Here is a 16762-nt window from a genome sequence, read left to right on the forward strand (position 1 = left end):
GGGCTCCAGAGCACATCCTCATATTTAAGGCTTAAGCTTTTAATCAGATGGTTTTAGCAAGCTGTCATATGCCACATTAGCTTTATGCTGTTAATTTAAATGTTATTACATTGTAGTTTCGTATTTGTAGATTTGTTTTGCTTTTATAGTTACATGAGAAACAAGGATGTATTTCAAGTATTTAAGTTACTTCAACCTAAGAACTATTCAGGCCCCAGGGGGACTCTGTGCTACTTTTTTAAAAGACTTCTAATGTTGTTCAAATGTAAATTATTTTACCCTCACCACGTTACCCTACAATAATTAAAACATTGTTTAAGCATATGTCTGCTCAAACCTTACTTTTTAATACTTTTTTCTACCTTAATTCATTTGCCAATAGCACTGCCCTTACCTCTCACTCAATTTCTTCCTCTCTCCACCCAGGGTCATTGCAGACATGCTGTGTTTGATCACTCATAGGACGTAAGCCTGGGTGCTCATGCACCCACAGGGACGTCCTGAGTGTTTGTGTTCTGTTTTAATCATCAGGTAACACTCTTCCAAAGTTTCCACATTGTTTGGAACAGAGTTGTACAGATGTTTAATATACATTGATTTGCACCTAAAGTACTCTAAGGAATAGTCAGATTTAGTTATTGGGTAACAGAAGTTTGTCTTGTCTTCTGTGGAAGAGTGTCTTCTATGCCTGAAATTCGGTTGGTCCATAATAAAATACCTGTAGAAGAAAGCCATGTATCATTGGCCATCCCTCATACACAGCTCTTTAAAATTACACCTCGTCTGTTTTGGCAATATTAGGGTATACTTAAAATTTATACCTAGTGCTTAACTTACTGTTAACTAAAGATACCCGATTTATAAAATTAAGTACTACAAACCACACCTTTTCTCTTTTTTGGGGGGTGGGGGTGTTCAAAGTAAGAGTACTGAAGCTGTGATTTCCTGGTATTGTCCACTAATTTTATGGACCTAGTAGCTTGTCAAATGTATAAATATGAATATAAAATATTTCAGATATTTAATTATTTAAGATATAAGTATAATGTAAGTATAAGATTATATTCTTAGATGCCAGTACACAGGTTTCCAAGTTTTCCTTTAATCTCTCAGCTGACATGTAGTGAACACTTAGGATGAGTTTTTCACTGCCCCATGAGAAAGGAAACAGACAAACCAAGCTCAGTGCTAGAACACCCCTGGGTTCAATCTCTAAGGCAGGAAAAAAGAAAAATAAAGGGGTGGGAGGGGGAGGCAAGCGCAGATAAAGAGACCAGAACATCACTTGGGGATACCAGGGAAGTCTGGAAGAAGAGAGGGTGGGAAACCATGTCTTGATGGGAGCATGTGATGTATGGCAGGGTGTGGGGAGGAAGGGAAAAGATTTCACAGAGAGAAAAGGAAACCTCTGGGATTCAGAGGCGGGAGCAGCCTGGTACCTGGAGAACTGTAAGGAGCCAGAAGTGGCAGGTCCCCAGTGCTCACAGAGGATTTGTGAAGAAGGCTGGCTGCCTTTTGTAGGGCCCGGAAGCTCTGCGAGTTCCAACTTCATGCTGTGGGAGTTTTTCATCCACCAGTGGCCTGGTCTGATTTATGTCTGAGAAGTTCATTCTGGAGATGGCCCGCTCCATGCAGTACCAGAGAGAGAAACTGAAGCAGAAAGTCCTTCTGGAAAGATCTAGCTTTAATTTTTTTTTGTTGTTGTTTGGGTTTTTTGTTGAAGGGATATATTTGTTTTAAGAATTCCCATATTTTATACTTCTCACGCTCCAAGGTGCCTGCCAACTAATTCCTGGTCCCCAATAATTTGTTTCTAATTCCCTCTCCACTAATTCCTCTTTTTGGAAGCTTTCTGGCTCACCAAATCCCCAAAGGTGAAAACAAGACATTTTAGATGATATGTGTTTGTGCTGCTGCAGATCATCCCATGTATTGAAGGCTGTGAATTCTTCAAACAATTCTCAGTTGTCTGTTTTTCATCTAGCAATAGACCTAGGTAAAAGTAACATGCATCTTTTGAGCACGGTTGAAGTAATAAATAATAAAGCTAAGACACAGTGACAGATGGGCCCTGGGAACTGGGGACAATAAATCACGCGCTCAAGAAGCTATACCAGTGCATATAATTTTGTGGCTACAAAATACAGCCCTATAAATGTGTCTGGTCTCTCTGCTTGCTAAAGACTTGCAAGGCACTTTAAGTTACTTTCTCATGCTAGATAATTGATTGGCAGGCTCCAGCTGTTTACCTTTATAAAAATCAACAGACAGTTCTTGAATATCTATCTCATCTACTCAGCCACCAGTGTACTGATTTCTGTCCATAACTGGAGCCGTCCACTTTCTGTTTCTCATTGATGCAAAACTCAAATTACATCCTCTCTTTTGTGGCTGAGGTGCTAGAATGTCTCTCGTAGCACCAGGCATTCAATTTCCTGGCTTAATTCTGGTTACTTTTTTTGGAAGCAGGGATATAGGATGATTTATTATTTACAAATAATATTATAACTAAGGCATCAGTGAAATAGGCCTTTTAAGGATCTGGATGTGCTTATACATCAAATTACAACAACTTTTAACCAATTTTGATAAGGCCTTTGAAAATAAAAACTGAAAAAAAGCCCAGATGATTTGCTAGCTGCCTCAGGCATAAAATGTAATCTGAGATTATACTTCTAATGCCAGATGTCAAAACCTGTGTTCATTAAAAATATTTTAAACTTATTAAGCCTTACTGATTATTGATAATGATTAAGAAGATAGTAACTTCAATTCCTACCAGTTTGATTCTGTTTAGAATTTCCTTGCAAAGCATATTATATAAACCTTGCCCCTCTTCGTATTTGTACGGCGTGTTCATCTCTGCTTATTCAAGCTGTACTAATCCAGGAAATACCCAACAGTCATCTCCTAATCTCATCTGTGTTCTTTCATAATCATGCAAGAGGAGACTTAAGTTAATGATATTAACTCGAAAGGCAGTACATCTTTCTCTCTTTGCCAGAGGGAATAATTTCCTTTTAGAAGCAATATTAGTAGTTTTAGCAAGTGATGGATGGATGCGTTCTCAGGCTTAATTGGCTTCTTGCTGTATACATAGCAATCTATAGAAGCTCTGTAAGATGGTTCATGCAATCAGTCATCTATGTCTGCTGTATATCATACACTGGGCTAGGTCTTGGGACTACCACTCTCAATTACCTGGTTTAAAAATCTTAAGGTATTGCTAATCTTCCTAATAAATGCAAACATTTACCGCTGGATACAGATTTTTTCTTTTCTTTTTTATGCAACAAAAGAACCAGTTCAGAGTTAATCTATGTAGGAAACTCAAATGTCACCATTAAATCTAATACCAAAATATAAATCCTGAAACAACCAATAGAGCTGACAAAAGATTATTCTGTTCATAACACAATGTGAACATTATTTGTATACAGGAGCTGAGTGGTCTGTTGCCCTAGGTATACATTAAGGTGATCAGAGTAAGCTGTGGTTAGCTCAGAGTTGGGAGGAAAATCAGGCCAGAAATTTTGAGGAAGACAGAAAAGCATGGGAAAAAAAAACAAAGAATGCTAAGAGATCCAAGATGGCAGAATAGAGGAGGTCACCTTCCAGGCTGTTCTGTGGCGTGAAACCAAGAAAGAAAGAAAAAAACAAAAAATCGGTGGGAGGAACTTTACACGAACTAAAATTGGACATTCAAAGCAAACCAGGGGACACAGGAGGTTGGATATAATAAAATAAGGAAAAACTCCCTGGGCAGGAAGTTTGGCCAGAGAGGTCCCTCTGTGAGCATAGTAGAGGGACAATGGAATTAAAGGAAGCCACAATCTTGGGAGGCCTGAGGTGTGTCTGGGTACCGAGCCTTTAGAGACCAAGACATTGCCTGACAAACCTGAAGGACTCACTGCGGGATACTGTGTGTGGGGAAAGAAGCTGCCACCTCTCCAAGCTGCATGCAGAGGACAAAGGAGGAACCATAGTGAAGCCGACTCCTGGCAAACAAGAGTTTGGTTTAGTCCTGCTAAACACACTCTGCATGACACAGAGTGTGCTTAAGTGACCAGGAGAAAATCAGAGATGGAGAGAGGGTTACAGAGGGGACAAATGGTTATGGAAACCCATCCTCCTCTTCCCCTTTCCCTCCAATCCAAGTGCTTGCAGGACTGGCTGGGAGAGACACATCTGGCCTGGAACTCTGAAGTGTGAGAAACTGTTTGAAGATTGAACCTGAGACCAGGAAACATAGGGTCGGCAGTTGACATAGGGGACTAAGAATTGGGTCCCCCACAACATGAGTGGAACCCAGGGGAGATCCCTGATGTAAAGTTTTCTAGTGTGAATCAGCAAGTACTGAGAGCTGATGGGTCTGGTTAAAATCTCCAGAACAATTAGCTTTCAGGGAAGAGCCTGGAGCCTACCTGAGATTAACCCTGCCTCCAGGAACTCACTAGGATCACCTCTGTCACTCCAGCAGTCCAGAGGGTGGAACATCACACCCCAGAAGACCCCACCTAACACTGCTGAGAAGGGAGCCTCAGAACATTTTGAACTCCAATGGAAAGAATTCTTTAACTTTTCAAGATGTTTTTTTCTTTTTTTAAATTCTCTTTTCACTCTTTAGTTGTGGCCTTAATGGTACATGGACATTTATATAGTTTCCTATTTTTTTTTCTTCTCATATCTAGCATTTTTGAAGCCAGTTATATTACATGGATTCATTTTTGTAAACTAGGACATTTGACTAGTATATTTTGGTTTTGTTTTGTATTCTTTTATTTTTTTAGAAAATTTGCTTTAAATATGTTTTCTTTTTCCTACCTGTTTCCATTGAATCTCTGTTTTGTTCTGCTGACAGCCAATCTCTATTGTTCTCTCTTTCACTCATCCTTTAATCATTTACTTCTGTCTTCTCTCTCTCCTCCTACCTCATAATCATCACATCCTCTATCACTTCTGTTCTCTCCCTCTCCACCATTTGAAATTGTAAACCCTTTTGCAAACTTGTTTCATATCATTTCTGTTTATTGTGATAATTAACGTTGTAGGCATTACAGTAGGAACTATTTGGTTTAATGCTGTATATTGTTTGCATTGGTTGTTCTTATTGTTTCCCCCTCAACAGTGAGGTACTGGAAACCTTCAGGGACGCTATCAGTTCATACTATTAGATAAGTGGACACACAAACAACATAAAAAAGCAAGGGAACAAATCACCCTAAGCAAACCAAGGTACACCAGTAACAAAATCCATCAACAAAAACAGTGGGAAAAATGTCAGAGAAGGAGTTTAGAATGCACACAGTTAAACTGATCTGTGAAGGAAAGGATGACGTAAGAGAGCAAATACAGGGAGAAAGAGATCACTTCAATAAACAGGTAGAGATTCTAGGGAAAAAACAAAAAACCCTAAACAGGAGTCCTTGAAATGAAGGAGACAATAAACCAAATTGAAAATTCAATAGAAAGCATATCAACAGAGTAGACCACTTGGAAGAAGAACCTCAGGCAGTGAAGACAAAATATATAAGCTTGAAAATAGAGTTGACCATGGAGAGAAGATGTTAAGAAACCTTGAAAAGGAATAGTCAATCAAAGGAGAAACTCTTTCAAATTTAAAGCTAGAAATAAACCCAAATGAACGGGAACACAAATCATATATCAATACTATCCTTGAACATTAGTGGCCTAAACTCATAGATCAAAAGACATAGACTGGCAGATTGATTAAAAAACAAGACCCAACAATATGCTATCTCCAAGAGACTCACGACATAGACAATCCACAGACTGAAGGTGAAAGGATGGGAAAAAACATATCACTCATATGAATTGCGAAAACAAGCAGGAGTTTCTATCCTCATATCAGATAAAGTGGACTTCAAGCCAACGTTAATCAGAAGGACATTTCATACTGCTTAAGGGAATTATACAGCAATAAGACATAACAATCATAAATATTGATGCCCATTTATGCCCCAAGCAATGGGGTATCTATGTATATCAAACAAACCTTTCTCAATTTCAAGAATCAAATAGACCACAACTGGGTAACTTTAACATGCCTTGGTCACCACTGGATAGATCCTCCAGACAAAAACTAAATAAAGAAGCTATAGAAGTAAAAAATATCATTGATAATTTAGAATTAACAGACATATATAGCATATTTCATCCATCTAATGACTTAATACATTTTCTTCTCAGTAGGGCACAGATCCTTCTCTAATTAGACCATGTTATGTAAACTCTCACATATGTTGGCATACAATCGTAATATTACCTTAATATATTTTTAGCATCTGAAGGGTTATTTTGATAGCTCCCTTTCCATTGATATTAATTTTTGTGTTCTTTCTTTTTTCTTGATTAGACTTTTTGGATTTGTATTGTTTAGCTGTATTATTTATTTTCTATTTCATATATTTCTGCTCCTACTGTTATTTTGTCTTTCCTCTATAATTCTAAGTTATAGGTGTTCATCTGAGTACCGTTTCACCCCAGATATACTGATATTTTAAGCTTTTATTATCACTTAGTTCAAAGCACTTTTTATTTACTTTTCTTGTACTTTCTTCCTTGACCTCTGAGATATTTATAAGTGTGCTATTTAATATGGAAATAGTTGACATGTGGGGGTGGGGTTTTATATATCTTAAGTGATTGATTTCCAATGTAATAAATCATGCAGGAAACAGTCCACATAATTTCAAATTAAAGAAAATAATAATGGAACTGCTTTTCATATTGATTGTATTGGTTACATACATATCAAATTGATCAAATCGCATACTTCCAATATGTTCATTTTATTGTACTTCAGTTTTACCTCAGTAAAGCTATGGAACAAAAAAAGAATGCTAAGAAGAAAAGGTTAAGAAAGAAAAAAAGAAAAGCACTGTGTGTTACTGGTCTTTGTATTCTGGGTAACTAATACTGTTTTGTAAAAGTGTTTATGAATATTTTTTGAAAACAAATTAAAAATTATGCACAGGGAATTACTTCCATATTTAACAGGAAAAAAGTAAAAAGAGATCAGGTCTAATTGATTGTTGCGTGCCATCCAGCATGCCGTGGGGCTTGTTGGTGACAGCAAACACCATGACAAACTCTGGAAGGTCGACAGCAGAAACCTTTTCCAACAATTCAATTAAAATCACTTAGTAATTAAAAAATAGCTTTCTCTGTTATCTAATGAACATTTTGCTAAGCCAGTTTTCACAGTATGAGGTCATTTTGAAACTAAATATTTATATGCTTTTGTGATCATCACCCATGCTTCTAAATTGGCTAAAAAGTAATCCATCCTTTTATGTAGTTTGGAATATATTGTGGATTAGCTTTTCCACATCAATTTCCTTAGCAAACAGATTGATGTAGTACATAACAAACAAAAATTCAGTCACCTCTGTTACTGATGAGCATGCATTCTGAATTTGTGAGGCCCAAATGTTAACATTTGACTCTATTTCTGACAACTGAAAAGGTGATTTTTTTTTTAAGGCTAAAATGTTCACCTTTCTATAAACTTATTTTTGGAAATCTGTTTTAAAAATTGTCGCACAAACATAAGTAAAACACACAGACACACGCACACACACACACATATACATCAGGACACATTGTAAAACTATATTCCCCTTCTGCCACAGGTTTCTGACACTCCCTGGCTCCCAGGGAAATATGATTGTTTAAACTCACATGTTACATTTTAAATAATCCTCAGTGTAATGACAACCTCTCATCCTATGTCATACTTAATTTAATTCATGACTAAAGCAAATTATGAGCAGTAAAAAAGGATAAATGTAGTGACTATATATATATATATATATATATATATATATATATATATAACATTTTTAATAACAAAAAGAAACAAAATATTAATAGTGATTTGGAAAAATGTCATATGAACTTATCCTATTTGGGTACCTCTGTATCCAGTGATCTATAATTATTTTTTTCCTGCCTAACATTTACTTTTTAATTGTTCTAATTTTAAATAGATCTCTAATGAGAACTATTTTCATCTTCTTTTGGAAAATTAACTGAGAGTGAAAACTATAAAAGGGCAGGAGTTTTTTGTTTTTTTCATTCCTTAATCACTAGTTCTTGATCACTGTCCAAATTCTAGAAGTATTCTATACATTGAGTGGATGAGTGAATTTGGAAAGCAACTTTAAATAATTGTTCCATTATTGTTTTGAATGTTAATCAAAATTAGAATCAGATAGGATTCAACTTCATATTGGCTATACTGCTATAATGTATGTATACAAATTACTATTGATTTATATTTTCATATAATTGTGCAAAACAATCAGACATGATGCTCATAGTAAATGAGGTTCCATGAGACTTTGAAGATAACTAAATGTTTAAAATGGTTTTATATTCAGTATGTGCATATGTGTTTGTGTGTACACACAGCCTGCAGGACCCTCAGATGTAGTTTTTCTCTTCTTGGAGTATAAATCATAAGTATAAATTAATGAACCTACTAAATTAGGTTCATTGTCCTCCTCGTCACCCAGTCCCAAGCCTCAAGAGTTTGCTTTCAGATATCTCATTTGTGAGTTTTCTTGAACACCTGAGTCACCAGCTTTGTTGATTGTCTTGCCACTGATAAAATTATTTGCACCTTTATTTGGAAGCTGTGAACTCTCCACAGAATAAAGCTTCTCATTTCTCCCACCATGTTTATAGCTTATTATGTTTATAGTTATTCTGCTCTGTGTATTAGTTGGGTTTGTTCATATCTGTGTTTCTGCAAAAGATGCTGGTGGTACAGTTGTTGGTGGTGGTGGTGGTTTTGTGTGTGTGTGTGTGTGTTTTCTAGTCATTCATTAGACATCTTTTGTCAAACAGGCTTGTCAAATTTATATTCCATATCGGGGCCTGAGATATGAAGTTATTGAAATTATCTGAGATAACTTTCATTAAGTGTTTTATCATATGATATTATGAACAATATAAATTGTACCTGGAAGTTTTTCAAGGAAATATTTTAATAATCTATTTGTTACTAAAGGTGGAAGGCTATGGAAATTATTTTTTAAAATACCCTGCAAAATATTTCATATTCTATTTAAAATGTTCACATTGTGCTCCCATTTTATTTTCTTAGCAAGTTCAGTCCAAGATGGTAATGATCTACGTGACTAAATTGGGAATCGAGTTACATGAATGATTGAAGGACTAGTGACTTACTGGGAGAGTCGTATGAAAGCAAAGGTCTCCAGTTCCAACTTGATGCATCTTCCCTATTGTTATTCCAAAGGAAATCATTGCCTAAATTTTCCACTTTTTATGCAATATGCATTCTAGCATCAGAATAGATTTCCTATTAAAAAAGAAATGAATCCATCTTTTTTATCTTTCTTTTACATACACAATCACAATTAAAGAAAAAGTCAATTATGCTTTTCTTTGTAAATGAGGCACATATTTTCTTCACTTGAGCTGACTTCCCACTCAGGGTGGTTGATCAAGCAGTTCTAATGGCTGTTATGTAGACCAGTGTGTGCTATTGTTCTTGCAGGAAGAGCTGGCATGGAACCTAAGTGGCCTAGTTAAGAAAGATGGCCTCTGTTGCTTAAGCTCTAGAATTTGTGTGGTTAATTGAACAAAGAGTGATGTTTTCCTTTTGCATAAATTAAAAATTTTACACTCAAAATTCTGCAGTTTCTCGTAGTTCATAAATAATTCTCCTTATTAATAATGCTGCTTAAAATGCCAAAAGTATTCCTCTTGAAAGACTGCTTATTATGATACGAAAATTATGGGTGAGTTTTACTGAATTAACACTTGCTATTCCCTCCACAGAATTTTTTTTAAATACTATTCGTTTTACCTGATAATGCTATGTGAAATTTATTTTTAGGGGGATAATTCCTATGTGAAAGATCGCTGGTGTGTTTTTGATGGATTTATGGTCTTTTGCCTTTGGGTTTCGCTGGTGTTACAGGTAATTAAATATTTTTAAATCACAAGGGGGGTATTTTCTAAAATGGGCATTATTTTGCATTGAAAATTTAAAAAGAAATATTAAAGAACATATATCAAATGTGATTGTGTAATTTCCTATGACATTTCTTTAAATGTCTATTGAGATGAAAGTCTAATTGTCACATTTTAATTAGTGTTGGTTACGTTTGTGAATTATTTCTCACTCAGAAATGGAAATATAGTCAGTGAAATAAAGAAAAAAGATGTGGGGTACGATTTCTGTATTTGAAACATAAAAAACTGAAGAACACAGCAAGAGATCTACCTTTTCAGCAAAATTTTAAGTGCAATACATTATTACTGACTATAGGTAGAATGTTGTTCAGCAGATTTCTGGAGTTTATTCACCTACTCTTCATTTAAAATTTGAGACTAAAAGAAATTCATAGGCCATCTTTCCTAGTCATCTGTGGTTTTTGATAACCTGTCCTTAATATAAAACGCACATCTCCAATAATTTAATTTCATCTCACACATTAATTTAGTAGCTTGTGTGTTAGACAAACATTTTCTAATTAACATTTATATATATTAGTGATAAGATTCTTTTCCCATACTTTTAATAATATTTTGATGTTTTTCTTTCATTCATTTATTTTCTATGTATTCAAAAATTACCACCAAATAACATTGTTCAGTAAGAAAGCCTTAACAACTTATTCTGTTCTGAGTGGCACATACTTTTTAAATAAAAACTATACCTCATTTAATTAGGAAATAAACAGGATTTATTGCTCTTTCATTAGCTTATATATTTGTTTCTCCTTATATAGCTATAGCTTTATAGGGGAAGAGAGAAAGGAAGGGGAGGAATCTCATGAGAATCTAAGTAGAGTAGAGGAAAGGGAGGCACAGGGAGAAGGGAAGAGAAAGGAGAGCTCCTGGGAAGTGATATTGGCCAGATTATATTGTTATATCGTGTGCATACACGAATGTATAACAAGGAATCCCACCATTATGCACAACGATAATGCACCAATAAAAATATGGAAAAAAATACATATTGTTTCAAAATGTAGCCAGAAGAAAACTGATTTTGGTAATAAATAATGTGGGGCTAAATTCAAGGTCCAGGGTGTGCTTTCTGCTGTTGTCTGTATATTCCATGACTATAAGCAATGCTAAAGGAAGATCTAAACTTTTTTTAACTATCACTTGCAGGTGTTTGAAATTGCTGATATAGTTGATCAGATGTCACCTTGGGGCATGTTGAGGATCCCACGGCCACTAATTATGATCCGGGCATTCCGGATTTATTTCCGATTTGAACTGCCAAGGACCAGGATTACAAATATTTTAAAGTAAGCACTGCTGTTACCTAAGTTAAGGAGGAAAGTTTATGAGATGTTTTGTTTTTACCTACTTACCCTGTTTTTTTCCCCCTAGGCGATCAGGAGAACAAATATGGAGCGTTTCAATTTTCCTACTTTTCTTTCTACTTCTTTATGGAATCTTGGGAGTTCAGATGTTTGGAACATTTACCTATCACTGTGTAGTGAATGACACAAAGCCAGGGTAAGTTTATCTCGTGGCTGCATTTTAATCCGAATGATTAAGAGGGCATTGCTGCAACTTTTGAGAGAAAAAAATCTTAAGGCAGTATTTATGGAGTTTGTGCTGTGTAGTCTCTGATTCCTCAGTATTTTTTGGTCCACTTTTTAAAGCCAAGTGTTCAACACAAGCCAGATTGAAAACTGTAAACTAGTGGTCAGGTACGTTCAGGAAACACAAAGGTACGCTCAGATCCCTTCCCCCTATGGCCAAATAGGGAAGGTGTGGACAATACCGAGGAAGTCATCCATGGGGTCAGAGTGGGTCACATGTTAGAAAAAAAAATAATTTCTATCATTAATACCTCTGGTCATCCTTCCCTAAACAGTAACCTATGTGATTACTTTATACTCTCCTTTCTAGATGAAACCGTGTAGTGTGTTAGAGGGTTGGGGGGTAAGAGGCAACCTTCATACTTCATCTGCTAGATACTGTGCAGGTAGGGCCCCTGCTCTCCTCCTTGGCTACTCAGTGCTAATAAACAGCCCAGGCGTAGAGTGACAGGGAGAGCACATCAGACTGTTGTCCCTGCACATACATGACAGAGAAGTGTCCCCTAGGTGCTGACTCGGTGTCAGTCGGGGATTCCGAGCACCACCCAGAGGTGCAGCAGGTATGGCGCTGCCACGTTTCAGGCCAGCAGGATATGGGGGAGGAAAATTTACCACTTATATTCGGCTCTTGGGAGGGTTCGTCTCTTCACAAGTGACGAACCCGTCTATAAGTTATGGAAAAATAAAATCGATTCAGATCAGAGATAGTAATTTCACAGCACTTTATTAAATTTAAAAGGAGATTATAAGCAGCCATTCACCTATTTTAAGGTGTCAGTATCAATTTAATGATCGAATGCATACATAAGAGCAATTGAATTTAAAAAGTATTAGTTTGTATTTTCTTCAAAAAGACTTTTTTCCATAAAGCATAGCTACTTGTATATGTGAAAAGTAGCTAAGCCATAGATAAGTGAATATCCCTGTGAGTGAATACATACATATATACATATATACATGTATACATTATATGCATGTGCGGGTATATATATATATATATATATATATATATATATATATCTTATGATAAATTTAATTCAGTTCTAACTCTTTGTCCTGTGAGCTTGTGATAGTCATTTAGTTGATGGCTGTGTGCGTGAGTGAGTGGAATAACAGGGCTTACTTCCTAAAGTTGGCTCCAAGAGCAAACAAGGGGATGAAGGAGAAGACCTGAGAAAGATGAGCTTATAGTGAAGTCCTCATTATATATGGTTGTCATAAACAGAGGTCTAAACTTACCTGTTACAAAGCCTCATTTCCCCTGTCATTGTAATTGTATGCCTCTTTCCACCACTTCATTGAGGTTTCTTTGGCATGTAAAATCCTGTTCAGATGAAGGTTCTTTGTTTTTTCTGTAAGAATTACATCCTCAGAGTAGCTTATATCATTTCCTCTATTACATCCTAAACACTGCGATCCTTCTTGAATCCATTGTTGTGTTTCTTGTAAAGGAGGGGATGAGGTGTGCTCTTCATCTGGTGGTGAGAGCAGATATGGACAACTTAGTTCTCAGTGTTTCCATTAAGTACCAAATCAACTGTAGAGTTTCCAAGGGAGATAGTTACTTTTAATTCCTACACTGTGTGGAAGTGTGTCAAATTTTGTCCAGTGCTTTTACCGCAAATACTGAATTAATAAATGTTTTTCTCCTTTATTCTGTTGACGTGATTCATTAAGCCAGTCTCCCATTTCTGATGTGTAGCCAAGTAGGTCATGCTGCATTCCTCTTTCAGTGTTGAAAGTTTTGGCTTCCTAATGTTTCACATTGATGCATCTTTGTTCATGAGAAGCATTATTCTTAGTGTTCTTGAAATGTCATCACCAAATTTTGAAATCAGGGCAATACTGTCTTTATGGAGTAAACATGTTTCATATTTCTGTTTTTTTTTTTTTTTTGAAGGAGGGTACTAGGGATTAAACCCAGGGGTGCTTTACCACTGGGCTATATCCACATCCCTTTGTTTTTGTTTGTTTTTTTTTTTTTGAAACAGATTCTTGCTAAGTTGCTTACATCCTTGTTAAATTGCTGAGGCTGTCTTTGAACTTGCAATAATCTTGTTTCAGCCTCCTGAGCCACTGGGATTACATCTTCCTCTGTATGTTTTAAGAATAGAACTAATAAAAGATTGATATACTTTTTACTTAAATATTTGATAGAAACTCTTTAGATCTGAATTGTTTGTGGTTTTTTTTTTTTTTGAGGTTTTTCATTACAAATTAAATGTATTTACCATAATGGGATATTAAGTTTTTATCTTTCTTGTTTTGTCAGGTTTAGTAAATTTTGTTTTTCAAAAACTTATATATTGTTAAAGATTGTCAATATCAGCATAATGTTTTTAAAAATACTCTCTTGTTTATCCTTTTGATAGCTGTAGGTTCAGTGGGAATAAGCTATTTTTTATTCCTGATGTTAATTTTTCTCATTCCTTTTTTTATGTTTTGTTATCAACTCTATTAGTCTTTTCATACACAAAAACTTTCCGGCCCATTTAAATTTCTGATTTGTTATTCTTTTTTTCCATATGGATTCCTTCTTTTATCATCACTGTTTCCTTCTTTCTGTCACTAACAATTTGTTTTAATATGAGAATTTAGAGTTTCCCTTTGAACACTGGAGTGTTCAGCTGCATCTCTACAATTTTCATATTTTGTTTTTAAATTATTATTTAATTTGAATATTCTCTGTTTGGCCTATACTGTGTTCTTTGACCTATTCTGTGTTCTTGATATGTGGGTCATTTGGAGGTATGTTTCTACAAGATTGTGACTTTCTAAAAAAGTGTTATTTTGGGTGTGTGATTTTATTCTGTTGTTATCAGACACAAATCTGTGTAGAATTGAACCTCTGGAAGAATCATAGCATCTAAATTGGTGAAAATTCCTGAAAATTTGTAAAGACTATCAAGTCTGCCATTTTGGAATGATACTATAGAAAATTAGTGTTTTAATCCTTCCTTTTTTCCCTTTTTTTTTAAATCTTCTCTATCAATTACTGAAAGAGCATTATTACATTTTCCAAATATGACAGAAACATTCAGTCTCTCTTCTAGTTCTGTTGGGTTTTGCTTCAGGTAATTTACAGCTCTAATTAGGTGCATGAACCACAAATGTCACTGTGTCCTTCTTTCTGAAAAGCTGACCTTTTGGTCATTATACATGTGAAACTTATTTTGAGTTAACTCTGTGAAATCTGGATGTGTTATGGATCAAGAATATGACCTTTAAAATCTTCCTTTAATAATAACAATTAGATTTTGTAGCTCTGAACTGTTTTTAAATTTAATCAGCTCTTATTTTTTGAACAATTGTTTTCCCACAAGAACTACAAATTAAGTGTAGCTTGGTCCATTCCTGGACTGACAATAAAAGGAAGCACATGGCAAATTTTTCGTTAGTTTTAAAGTGTGAGCCACATAATTCTGAGCTCCCCCTGGAGATGATGAGGCCCAGTGATTGAGGCTTAAATTGAGGAAGAAACTCAGCAGTCAGAGGGTCTGGCACATAGTTGTTGGTTCGACTCTCTACTTTGCAATGCTCATTCCACTGTTAAAACCTTGGCACTTTGGGGTTTTTTTGTAAAAGGGAAAAGACTGCAGGTGTAGCTCAGTGGCATAACCTTGCTTAGTATGTATGAGGCTCTGGACTGGATCCCCAGTACCTAAATAAATAAATATAAGAAAAATGAACCAACCAATAGCTACCTACTTTATTTCATCCTCCCCAGCAGTGTCTGGCATATAGCATGAAGGAGGGGAAGCAACTAGAACGCCTGAGTGCTATTAGTGGGAATAGGAAATGATACAACTACTTCAAGTAAAAGCTTGATAATTTTTCAAAAAGTCTAACAATCCCATCATTCCATTGGTACTTAACCAAGAGAAAGGAAAACATATGTCACTTACACATAATGTTCATAGCAACTTTATTCGAAATAGTCCAAACTGGTGACAACCCAAATTTCCACCAATTGGCAAATGGAGATCTGTATTATAAATACATTTTAACAATAAAAAGGTCTATTGACATATACCACATATTGGATGAGTCTCAAATTAATTTTGGTGAGTGAATAAATTGAGATGAAAAAACAATTACATATTCTATAATTCCATTTACATGTTAGTCAAGAAAATTCAACTCTTATCTATAAAGATAGAAAAACATCAGTGCTTGCCTGGGACAAGGGCTGGAGTGAGAATAAAAGATTGAAAAGGGGGGGGGCTAGGAAACCTGTGGGGTTGGTCAATATATTCATGATCTTGATTGTGGTTCTGTACACATGTCAACATTCATCCAACTGTGTGTTTTCCTATGTGTGGCTTATTGCACATCAATCACACCTATTAACTGCTTAAAATGGGTAGTGTGAGGCAGAAACCTAATTCTTCTCAGGGTTAGGCAATTGTCTCAGCACTATTTACCTTGCACTGCTGTGTTACCACTGAGTGTGCTGCCATGGTTCTCCTTGACTAGATCCTTGTCTGTAAGCGAGTCTGTTCCTCTCTCTTCATTGTGCTTGATGGATCTGTTTGACAATCTCCTTCCAACATCCTGCCAGAACTCCTTTATTATGATCTGGATTTATGCGGTGGGTCATATTTTCAGATTTCTGTCTTACCCAGGCTCAGGAGTCCACCTTCTGCCTATGTGGGCATTGAAACCCAAGCTCTTAGACCCTAGATACATGATCTGATTCCTGTTCCCATTTTTCCAACTTGAATTCCTTGTGTTGCTACCCATGGACTTCCTTCTTTCTCTGGTTTTGACATTTGGGAATTATTTTTTTTTTCTTGTGAACCTAGATATGCAGTCTTAAGTGTAATCTTTTATTGGACAGGTTAGTCATTTGTAGTCCAATTAATGTAGTCCATCTTGCAGAACCAGCCTTCTGACTCTCATGGCTAGTACTTCCTCCTTATTTTCGTTATTATCCCATGAGATCCCTGAGGATGCATAGGAAAGGTTGGAGAGGATACTGTTAATTTAATCTCCTTATCCTTAGTACCTGGCATCCCAACACAGAATAAGTACTTGGTAACTATTTATTAAAGTGTGGTAGATAACACATTAAATTTTGACAGATAATAACAGCATTATGGAAAATCGACAAAGAAAAGGAAATAAAAAGGGAAAAGAAAGAA

The 16762-nt window shown here is 35.8% G+C and overlaps 1 protein-coding gene across 6 annotated transcripts in view; it reads left to right on the forward strand.

Annotated features, from left to right (window-relative positions):
• The window catches only part of Nalcn (sodium leak channel, non-selective), a 301994-nt gene that overhangs the window by 27440 nt on the left and 257792 nt on the right, over window positions 1-16762 (forward strand). For all 6 annotated transcript variants that reach the window (XM_058582741.1, XM_046454990.2, XM_058582742.1 and 3 more), the window contains exons 4-6: window positions 9890-9973; window positions 11176-11315; window positions 11401-11529. In XM_058582741.1, the coding sequence (XP_058438724.1) occupies window positions 9890-9973; window positions 11176-11315; window positions 11401-11529 (353 nt within the window). The remainder of the gene's footprint in view (window positions 1-9889; window positions 9974-11175; window positions 11316-11400; window positions 11530-16762) is intronic.

Source organism: Marmota monax, unplaced genomic scaffold, assembly GCF_021218885.2.
Source record: "Marmota monax isolate L192 unplaced genomic scaffold, Marmota_monax_Labrador192_F-V1.1 WCK01_AAM20220418_F8-fsc00026, whole genome shotgun sequence".
Classification (NCBI taxonomy): domain Eukaryota; kingdom Metazoa; phylum Chordata; class Mammalia; order Rodentia; family Sciuridae; genus Marmota; species Marmota monax.